Source organism: Cydia amplana, chromosome 11 (genome assembly GCF_948474715.1).
Source record: "Cydia amplana chromosome 11, ilCydAmpl1.1, whole genome shotgun sequence".
Classification (NCBI taxonomy): Eukaryota; Metazoa; Arthropoda; class Insecta; order Lepidoptera; family Tortricidae; genus Cydia; species Cydia amplana.
This window is the reverse complement of record NC_086079.1, coordinates 11,022,411-11,033,378: the sequence shown is the minus strand read 5'-3', so window position 1 is coordinate 11,033,378 and position 10,968 is coordinate 11,022,411. Positions and strand designations below refer to the sequence as shown.

The window sequence follows — 10,968 nt, the reverse complement described above, 5'->3', positions numbered from 1 at the left end:
AAATTAATATTTTCTGGATACTGCTAATGGACGCACGCGATAGAAGACAATATCTAGTTAGCCCCAAGCAAGCAAGTATAATCGAATTTAAACTGTTGTTAGACATACTAACATTGAATAATTTTACGGTTTAAGGTGACAGTCCATTTCCAACCGCAGCTGCACTACTGTCAATTTTACTATGGAAATTGACAGTAACAGCGACGCGTTCACGGCGTTCAGTACCAGTAGTGCAGCTGCGGTCAGAAATGGAATGTTACCCTTAGACTCACTTGTTTTAAGTTACTCGCGCGACATGTTTCGGAGAGCCTAAAGTCTATTTTTAGGGTTCCGTACCCAAAAGGTAAAAACGGGACCCTATTAGGGTTCCGTACCCAAAGGGTAAAAACGGGACCCTATTACTAAGACTCCGCTGTCCGTCCGTCCGTCTGACACCAGGCTGTATCTCACGAACCGTGATAGCTAGACAGTTGAAATTTTCACAGATGATGTATTTCTGTTGCCGCTATAATAACAAATACTAATAAAACCACTATTATCACATAATATTAAGATTATTTATATTAAGATTTACTGCATGAGATAACCCTGTTTTGACTATTATTGTTTATCTGTGATATTATTAGTGTGTATTTTTATTGAATTTGTATGCCAATAGGCACGACATAGTGATACTGAAACATTTATTTAACATCTTGTAACTTACCTATGTTGAACAAATAAAATCTCTGAATCTTTAAAATAAAAAATAAAATAAAATAAAAACAGAATAAAATAAAGATTTAAGTGGGGCTCCCATACAACAAACGTGATTTTGACCGAAGTTAAGCAACGTCGGGCGGGGTCAGTACTTGGATGGGTGACCGTTTTTTTGCTTGTTTTTTTTTTTGCTTGGTTTGCTCTATTTTTTGTTGATGGTGCGGAACCCTCCGTGCGCGAGTCCGACTCGCACTTGGCCGGTTTTTTTATTCGGTAGACTAAAATGACATTTCATAGTATGAACATCATGTGTCATTTCATACTAGAGTCTGTGCGGAAAGAGAAGAGTCGTGGAATGTATGGGGCCCAATACATTCCACGACTCTTCTCTTTCCGAACAGACTCTATGAAATGTCATTTTAATCTACCGAATAAAAAAATAGACCTTAGGCCTCCTTTCTCAAGCACTAACAGTGCGAGCAGCTAGTGCTGCTAGTGTGTAGTGACTTAAAACAAGTGAGTCTAAACCGTAAAATTATTCAAGCATACTTGCTACATGTAGTTATAACTACATATATCCAAGCTATCTCCAAATATCCCCATCCTAAACATATTCAGATATATACCAACAATTTCCGCCAGCAATCATTCAACATACCTTAACGAAGATATACATTTCCACCGATATGTAGTTTTATGCAAAGGGGGAAGGTGGGGTTATATTATTATGGATGGCGGGTCGCTCTTACCGACATTAGAATATTACGCTCGCACCTGGTCCCTGGCGACCCCGTAAATATATGTAGTTTTTGTCTATTTTATGGATATCTATATATATATATATACTTAGGTAACAGCAAAGTGTGGATTTTTGCTTACAGATTCCGCGATTCTAGGCGATATTGTTGGGAATAGGTAATTTTGTGTTGGATGCACCAACGGGTCAATAGTTTGAATTACAAGTAGGTATCTATTATTAATAATTCTAAGACACCTTAGATCAGACATCAGCCGCATAAAAATAAATACTTCCTGGCCAAGGCAAGACGTAGGTACAACTATAGACAAACCACGGGCGGTAATTCGTAAAGCCCCAGATCGCATATTTATGGCCCTCACCTTCGGTTCGGGCCACAAACACCTGCGATCTGGAGCATTCACGAATTCACCTCCCTAGGTATGTAATGTAGGTAAGTTTGTACCTACTATTTAATGTTTGAATACTTTTCATGGCAAATTGTTTTGTTCATGATTTACTTAGATATTTTACGATACATAACAACACGGTAATTTTAATGGATCGCTCACCAATATATCTACGTAAGGATTGTATTCCACCTTTCCAATTTCTTTGTCCAATGTGCATTGCGTTTCACCACAGACTAAATAATAGTACTAACTAAGTACAGAAGACTCACTCTCTAACAAAACGCATCTGTTACGATCAGCACAGATATGGCCGCTAGGTGGCGACAGCGCCACGCGCGGCTTATGGCTTTCCCCAAAATTGGGGCCGAACGGATGTACTTTTAGCTACCTGTAGCAAAGCGACGAAATCGCGGAGTGAAACACGTCTGGTTTCACTCTCTCATTAAGTAAAATGTGATATGCAAATACACATTGGACGAAGATATTGGACAGATGGAACACCACCCTAACTTAGGTACTTACAAGAGAAGCGCTAGAAATCTCAGACCTGCTGCTGCTGCTAGCATGAGTTGCGTTCTCGCGCGCGACTCCCATACAATCAAATCTTACGACTACAACGATGGACTCTCGCGCGAGAACGCAACTCATGCTAGCCGGTCTATAGAACTCTAGCCCTTTATCTACGGGTGTCAACCAGAGTTGCCAGTAAGGCAACACCGCTGCAGTACGGGTGTCAACTATAGTTGATCGGAGTAATGGTCGTGTTAAACATTTTTTTAAATCAAAACGAGACCTTGTGGCTTGGTAATAGCGGTCACATTATGCACTGAGATTAGTATAGATACAAAGAAAAAAATATCATAATATTTCGGTAGATGGCTCTGACATAAACATAATTTGAAAATTACCGCTTTTTTGCTGGCAACTGGGGTTGACACCCGTACTGCAGAGGTGCTAAAAATTGAACTCAATATGGCGGACAATAGTGTTGTTTTAAATTTCATCGACTTGTTGTCGATATGAGAGTACGGCGTGGCAGTGTTTGGAGTGTTATTTTTAGTGCTTTTTTACCGTTTTTGGTTCAAATATTGGAATTTAACATGTTATGATATCATTATTAGGTAATCATAAGTTTTACATTTACTAGGTTATCGATATATCGACAAATGTGTCGATAGACGTACATCACTTTTTTCCATAAGTGGCAAACTGTTTTTATGCAATGGTTTAAGTGATTGATATTTATGCATTATTTTCATAATTATCGTTATTTAAGTGTTTATTTGTGTTAAGTATACTATAAACTAATGTTCTTAAACTTAAACTTGTGAAATCCGCGAGTAGTAACTTAAAAATCTTCAATTTCTTAGTGACTGATATATTTCTTGATAGCAGAAAAAATTGTGAATATTATTACTCCAAGTGATTATTTATTGATTAAACACATTATACTTATTGTGTGTGTGAAGTTTCAAGTGTGTAGCTGTAATACTTCAAAAGTTACAAGTAAGTGAAATTATGCCTAACCGCTGACTCTCGCCAAAACATGCCCGTATTGGGCGGTTACGGAGTGATTCAAGGGCCCGTAGGTAAAGGGCTAGGGTAAACTATATAATAATATACTTAAAAATAAACTCTAATAAATAAATGAGTTTCTACTAGTCCTAATAGCACTGAATGTGTTTAGGTATCGAATTTGAATACTAGTTTAGTTTTAAAAACAACGCCACCTAGCGGACATTTGATGAACTTATAGAACGCGCTATGTTACAGGTGTTAGTGACGGACTAGTCGAGTTATCTAGGTGAGCTGCGTTATTGCAGGTCTTTCTTCTAGATGGCGCTAACATGAAAAATATATTTTACATACCTACTTATCATGAATCATAATGGAACTCTATAACAAAGAGAATAGAGTGTATAGAGAGTTACTATCATGGTAAATTATGTAGCCACAGTACATTTACTGCCATCTTTCGACAGAAGATTAAAACTGTTAGAACGCCATTTGACTTTGAACCTTATTCTTTCACTGATATGTAGTTATAATGTTAAATATTGAAATTAACGCCATCTACTCGACAGTAGGCCAAAGGTTATGGCGCCATCGCTCGAAAAGATTGCACCATACCTTTGGTATATATAGAAAGATGTGTATTACGTTATTATGTAATTTAGATATATTATATTATAAATAAGTTGTAAATATGAAATACCGTAATTGACATGTAAAACTATGTTTTATAAAAGAATAAATGATTGAGTGAATGAATTTATTACACTATTACCACACTCAAAATACTGAAATGACTAAGACATAAATTGGTAAAAATGTTTGAAATGTAAGTATTTCAAGAAAAAATAAACGATTCTTTCTAAATTATTTAATTTCTTTTTTTCTGTCTTTTTACCCGGCACCAAATATGTACAAAGTACCTACCTAAGTACATATATACTTGTGTTAGCTAGCGACCGCCCGTTGATCTACATGGAATCCATTTTTCTTTCGTCCCCACAGATCAGTTCCATCCCCTGTCCTTTTCGCTCTCTTCATAACCAGATCAGCAGATGCGTATTTAAGATCATACGCCCATCCGATCCACGCCATGAAGTCTATGAGTTTCGTCGTGAGATTGATATAATTATTGCCGAATTCGGAAGTACGGTAATCGAAAGGAAATACGTGATGGTAGTTGTGGTAACCTTCTCCGAGTGTGGCCAGTGATAGCGTCACGCTTTGTGTAGGCGTCATGTATTTGTCATAAGGCTTGTTACCGTACTTGTGTGCTGCGCTATTTACTAGAAAAGCGAAATTGAAGCCAATCATAAGACGGAGAATAGAAGTATGATGCGCATTGTTTAAGGTTTCTCCCCAATAGTATACTGGAATGAGGGCCGGCAGTATAAACGTTAGTAAAGTGGTTAGGTACAGGTAATATCTGAAAAAAATAAACATGTCACTCGATTTATGTACATCTGTCACATTTCAAGAAACATATATTATGAATATGGTGTGGGGTGACGTTAATTAAGTCTTTTAAAATGAATAGGGTTCTTGACTACACTGAGCATAGTCCGACATGCTCTTGGCTGGTTTTTATTCTAAGAAGGAATGATTTTTGGCGAAAGCCGCAAAACGGTTAAACCAATGATGTTTTTAGGGTTCCGTAGCCTAATGGCAAAAAACGGAACCCGCCCGCGCCCGCCGCGCCTTATAGATTCGTCATGTCTGTCTGTCTGTCCGTCTGTCCGTCTGTCTGTCCGTCCGTATGTCACAGCCACTTTTCTCCGAAACTATAAGAACTATACTGTTGAAACTTGGTAAGTAGATGTATTCTGTGAACCGCATTAAGATTTTCACACAAAAATAGAAAAAAAAAACAATAAATTTTTGGGGTTCCCCATACTTCAAACTGAAACTCAAAAATTTTTTTTTTCATCAAACCCATACGTGTCGTGTGGGGTATCTATGGATAGGTCTTCAAAAATGATATTGAGGTTTCTAATATCATTTTTTTCTAAACTGAATAGTTTGCGCGAGAGACACTTCCAAAGTGGTAAAATGTGTCCCCCCCCTGTAACTTCGAAAATAAGAGAATGATAAAACTAAAAAAAAATATATGATGTACATTACCATGTAAACTTCCACCGCAAATTGGTTTGAACGAGATCTAGTAAGTAGTTTTTTTTTATACGTCATAAATCGCCTAAATACGGAACCCTTCATGGGAGAGTCCAACTCGCACTTGGCCGCTTTTTTATTTTCCTATGCAGTTGTGTCACTGTTAGGCTACTTATTCGGGCGCATGAATTTCTATACGTTTTTGTTGCTACGCTTATTTTATTCCATGCATTTTGTCTCCTAATAGTCCGTATTATGTCCATACCATACCTATCATGTACCTGTAGAATTTATTACCATTATTTTATCATATTCTGTCACACAAATTGACTGAAAGTGAAATGGCGTATGAACCAAAAACTTCAAGTAAATAAATCGTTTTATATGAAAAACCGGTTCAGGACAAAGCCAGTTCTAGCAATGTTGCTGTAGTAAAATATTTTTATGGTACCTAATTACTGGCAATCATGTTCTACGAACGGCGCACACATGTACAATTATGAAGGGTCACGTGATTCCAAGGAAGTCAATAGGCCTTGGTAGGTATATATAGTACTGTATTACTGAACCGCAATTAAAAAGGGATTGAGATAGCTGTCAATCCATATTGATTTAGACGTAAGTGTATGGAAATCTGTTATTTCTATTCCCTTTCTGATCGCGGCATGATAATACATATTACGGTTCGGTAGGTAAGATTGGACAAAATATTAACCATCTAAAATACTAGTGTTTGATAAAATAACGGTAATAAATTCTACAGGTACATGATAGGTATGGAGATAATACGGACACGGAGACAAAATGCATGGAATAAAATAAGCGTAGCAACAAAAACGTATAGAAATTCATGCGTCAGAAAAAGTAGCCTAATAGTGACACAAGTGCATAGGAAAATAAAAAAGTGGGGAAAAACGCGAATGGAACAAAAATTATTGGGGAACAAAAATTTTGGGTAGGTAGCTATACTATATACTCCCAATTTTACATGATTGTTTTTAAACAATCAGCTTTAGCTGGGTTAATCATTCTAGGTAGGGCGTGATTCTTACTTCTCCTGAAACTGCAAAATTGGATTGTCATAAAGATCCGAAACATCTAACGTCTTTCCCTTCTTAATCGCCTCCGGATGTTTTTTCACTAATAACCAGCCGATATGTGAGTAGAAGAATCCTCTAGTAGCGTTATGTGGGTCGGCATCTGTGTCACTGTACTTGTGGTGTAACCTGTGAAAATATGAACAATACAAATACTCTTGGTAAGAGAGTCTAACTGCCGGTTTAGACTCGCGGCTCGCGACTCGGCTCGCGGCGCGTCTCGTGGCTCGCCTCGACACACTCGCGTTCGGCTTGTCATTCGGTTATAAACCTTATGCTGTGCCGTTAGTGTTTAAATTATATTAGTTCGACGAGCTTGCGAGCCACGAGACGAGCCGCGAGCCCACCGCTTATACTCGCGTCTCGTGGCGCGGCTCGCGGCTCGTCTCGTGGCTCGTGCGAGAGACTAACCCGGCTATATAAGAGGGGATTTAAGGAGCTACTCAAGCGCATCAGTCAGATTAAGATAAAGGGGGATACCTAACCCGACTGTTTGTTTACATACCTATATTTTTAAATGGTCTTATCACTACTAGCCACAGACAAGACATCCTCCAGGCTGAGCATAGTAGCGCTACCCCCTCTGCCACAAATATACGGTAGTTTTACTCCATTTTCGAGTCAAAGTGTCTTTGTGTGACGTCCGTGTCTTTAAACGGACCAATCACGGCACGGGACTCGCTCACCTCGTCCCCCGCACTCCAGTATTTTTGGAAGCATCGGTTTCATGAAATAAGTAATTGCTCTAAACTCCGTCTAGAGGATTCCTAGTCTATGCTACTAGCTTTCATTTGGTACCCGTATTGCTATTATAAGAAAAAAAAACATACTATTTTATACTATTTTGTTACTGGAAACGTAGTTTTACCCGACTGCATCAGAAGGAGGGTAATGTTTTTTGAGCGTGGTGGAATGTATATATTATGTCCATCTATTTGCCACGCCATACAGCCCAAACGGTTGGACGGTTTTTGACATATGAGGTGTGGTTGAATTTGCCAGAAATGTTGTAGTGACATAGGCTCTGTAAATTTTGAAAATGGCGCCCGCAGATGGAAAAAAAGGTAAGGGGGGATTGGGTGCCAAATGAAAGCTAGTGAAAAATCCGTTCAAAAATATATGTCAACAGTCGGGTTTTTTGTTTGTTTTAATAATAGAAAATTATACCTGTTGATGTACCTACTTTTCTTATCATTGACGTATAATATCTAAGGACGGGCTAATGGGGCACTAAAAATGGTACTAGTTCAGCGGTGTTACTCACGAATTCCAGCCAATCGTGCAGTCTAACGCAAGTAGTTGCGACCAATATGCAATAGCGCGCGTAATGCGAACTCGTCAACCAATCGCGCGCGTGATGCGAACTCATCAACCAATCGCGTTGTAGCGATTTCACACCGCTGTACTGGCCCCTGTCATGCCTCATTATTATTGCCCGTAAAGCCAGTCCCTAGATATCTATGTCAATGTTTCTTATTCTTTGATATATCTGGTTAATTATTTTTAGATTTTATTTAGAGGATATTCACAGTCATTTGGTATACAATTTTGAATAATCCATTCAGTAATTTTCAATTTACAGCCGTTCAAAGTCAACTCTGGGTTATGAAAATTTTGAACGTATTTTAATAATTTGCAAGTAGTAAAAATGTTAGGTAGATACGGTATGGTATATATTTGTAATCTACTCACACAAGCCCTTTCATTTGATACCCCACATATCTTTAAAAAAAAGGTAAAAAAAATTGTACGTACTGCCGAATTTATGACGCCACAGCAGCTTCCCCCACCACTTCTGTGCTTGTCATCTCATATATGTATTTGTGTTCAGGACATTATACTGAATGCTGAATACCTACCACATTCATATAATATACTGAATACCTACCACATTCGGGTAAGTAATAGAAGGTAAGGTACAAACCTATAATATATTGCTCAGAATATATAAATTCAATTAGTATAATTTTGAATGGCATAACGTGCAATAAGTATAACGTGCAATACGTATAACAATGAATTCTATACTTTTATAATGTATAATGAACTTTACATATAATATCGTTTATGATAAGTATAAAAAGGTATAACGTTGAAATAATATAATATACAAAACAAATACCACGCAATAAACCTAACCTTTTTTTTTATGGTAGCAGTTTCTTTCTCTGAGGGATCACAGTTCTAACCTAACCTAACCTACTTTTCTGATAGCAGTTTTTTCTGTGGGGGGGTCACAGTTCTAACCTAACCTAAACTACTTTTCTGGTAGCAGTTTCATTCTCAGAGGGGTCACAGTTCTAACTTAACCTAACCTAACCTAACCTACTTTTCTGGTAGCAGTTTCTTTCTCTGAGGGGTCACAGTTCTAACCTAACCTACTTTTCTGGTGGTAGTTTATTTTTCTGGGGAGTCACAGTTCTAACCTAACCTAACCTACTTTTCTGATAGCAGTTTTTTTTCTGGGGAGTCTCATTTCTAACCTAACCTACTTTTCTGACAGTAATTAGTTTCGATGACCTATAAAATACTGAGCTATCCAAATAATTTAACTGATGTTTTGTTCAGATATTTATATGAGATGTTATTCATTATTTTAATTTATATGCATAATGAATGTTATATTGAATGTAATTAGTTTATTTGTATGTTATACCAAACAGCGGTATGTATATTGTATGTTATATTATTTCTATGTTATAGTTATTGAAAATATAGATTTAGTGCATTATACATAAGATTAGTATACGTTTTGAACGTTTGTAAACTGAAATTATACCAAAAGTATTCATTATGATACGCACCCCGCGCAACGGTAGTAAAAACTTGTGTGCGTGGTGAATGGATACGCCTCCTTTAGACAGATTTGATGTCTGGCTTCTTAATCTGAAGGTTATTGTGGCGCAAAAGGCATGTTTACTTCGTTTTTCGGTCAGCGCGGGCGAGTAGCATGCGAGCGTTTGCTCAAAACCGGCGACGACAAGTACCCTGCTCGCATCGCCATTCTAACTTGTTCTGTGGTTTAACGCCCTGTGTCGCCAGGGGAAATAAAAAAGCTAGCATTGTAGTATAACCATATATGTATAAATTTAATGATTCTCTTACCTATGGTCTCGAGCCCAATGAATAATCGTATTCTGAGAGGCTAAGCTGTGTGACAGCATGAGTATAATCTGTAGCGGCCGCTTTGCCTTGTATGAGCCATGTGACCAGAGCCGATGCGCGCCCGCCGTTACTCCCCACACAGCTGCCACGTGGAGAATAGCATCTGAAAGTTCGTCCATTCCATCTTAATAATCACATATTTGTTTATACTAAAGTTGCCAAGAATACCTATTGTATTTGGTCGAATATCGAATATATATTATTCGGCCACGCTCTTGGTCAGAGGAGAAGGAGGCAACGACGGCGACGCGTACGCTTGAAGATAATAAAATTAAAGTATGTATGCAAAAGGGAAAAATACGAAAAGATGTACCCGTATTCTAGAGATACGGCGGGTTATTATATCTTTTTAGGAAATCACATTAATATTCGGTTGTGATAAACACACAAATATTTATTTTATAAGGGTATTTGCCCTTACTCGACCCCGGGGTATATAGCTTTAATAATAGGCCTTTTCATCTGTGTCAGTAGTGTAAATTTCATTCGATAGCGTGACGTGACGTACGTCGTACGTTTTGTATTGAATTTTCAGTTTCCAAACCGTCCCACTTGGCGCGCTGTTTAAAATCCTTAGACCTTAACACAAACACGTACGTCACGTCACGCTCTAGAATGAAATTTACGCTAGGGGATCTGATGTTTTAAGCAGTATCCCAGTAACTCTAGTTTGCGTTCGTGGCTATACCTATACTTACAAATTACTCCTATGCGAGAGAGGATCCCTCGTCCACACACGTGACAGGGTATGCTCCCCCATGTAGGTAGCTTAGGTAAAAAAGTTTATAAGTAATTTAACTATCCATACTGAATAAAATTGTTGCCCATTTGACAGTCGTGAAGCACAGGTAGAGTCCGTAAAGTCCGCCAAGGTGCCAGTAACCAAATATGAGGATGTTGGAGTACACCACGCGATACACTCGCGGGCCAGCCTGCGGGAGTAGCTTGTCTTCGAAGCTGACCTCATGATCTGCTCTGGTATTCGGCTCCATTTCTATACGAATATATAGAAAAATATCAATGAATTAATATCCGCTTGCATGAATAATTATATATCCTTAACGTTTTAACATAGAGAACACCCAATTAAACTCAGATCAAACGTGACATCGCATTTTTTTCATTAACCCTTACCATATTATACCTATTCTAAAGATATATGGCATAAGGTGAGTTCGGCAAATTTCGGGCGTTTTAGGTGAGTGGAGATATTAAGATGATGTTGTATTTTTTTTAC

The 10,968-nt window shown here is 38.0% G+C and overlaps 1 protein-coding gene across 1 annotated transcript; it reads right to left on the bottom strand.

Annotated features, from left to right (window-relative positions):
• Positions 1–4,308: 4,308 nt before the first annotated feature.
• LOC134652326 (acyl-CoA Delta(11) desaturase-like) lies at positions 4,309–10,723 on the bottom strand. The gene is made up of 4 exons (XM_063507497.1): positions 10,540–10,723; positions 9,672–9,834; positions 6,522–6,695; positions 4,309–4,786 (listed from the first exon to the last, which is right to left on the bottom strand). Exons 1-4 carry the CDS (start codon positions 10,721–10,723, stop codon positions 4,309–4,311), a joined length of 999 nt encoding a protein of 332 aa, XP_063363567.1.
• Between the last annotated feature and the right edge of the window lie 245 nt (positions 10,724–10,968).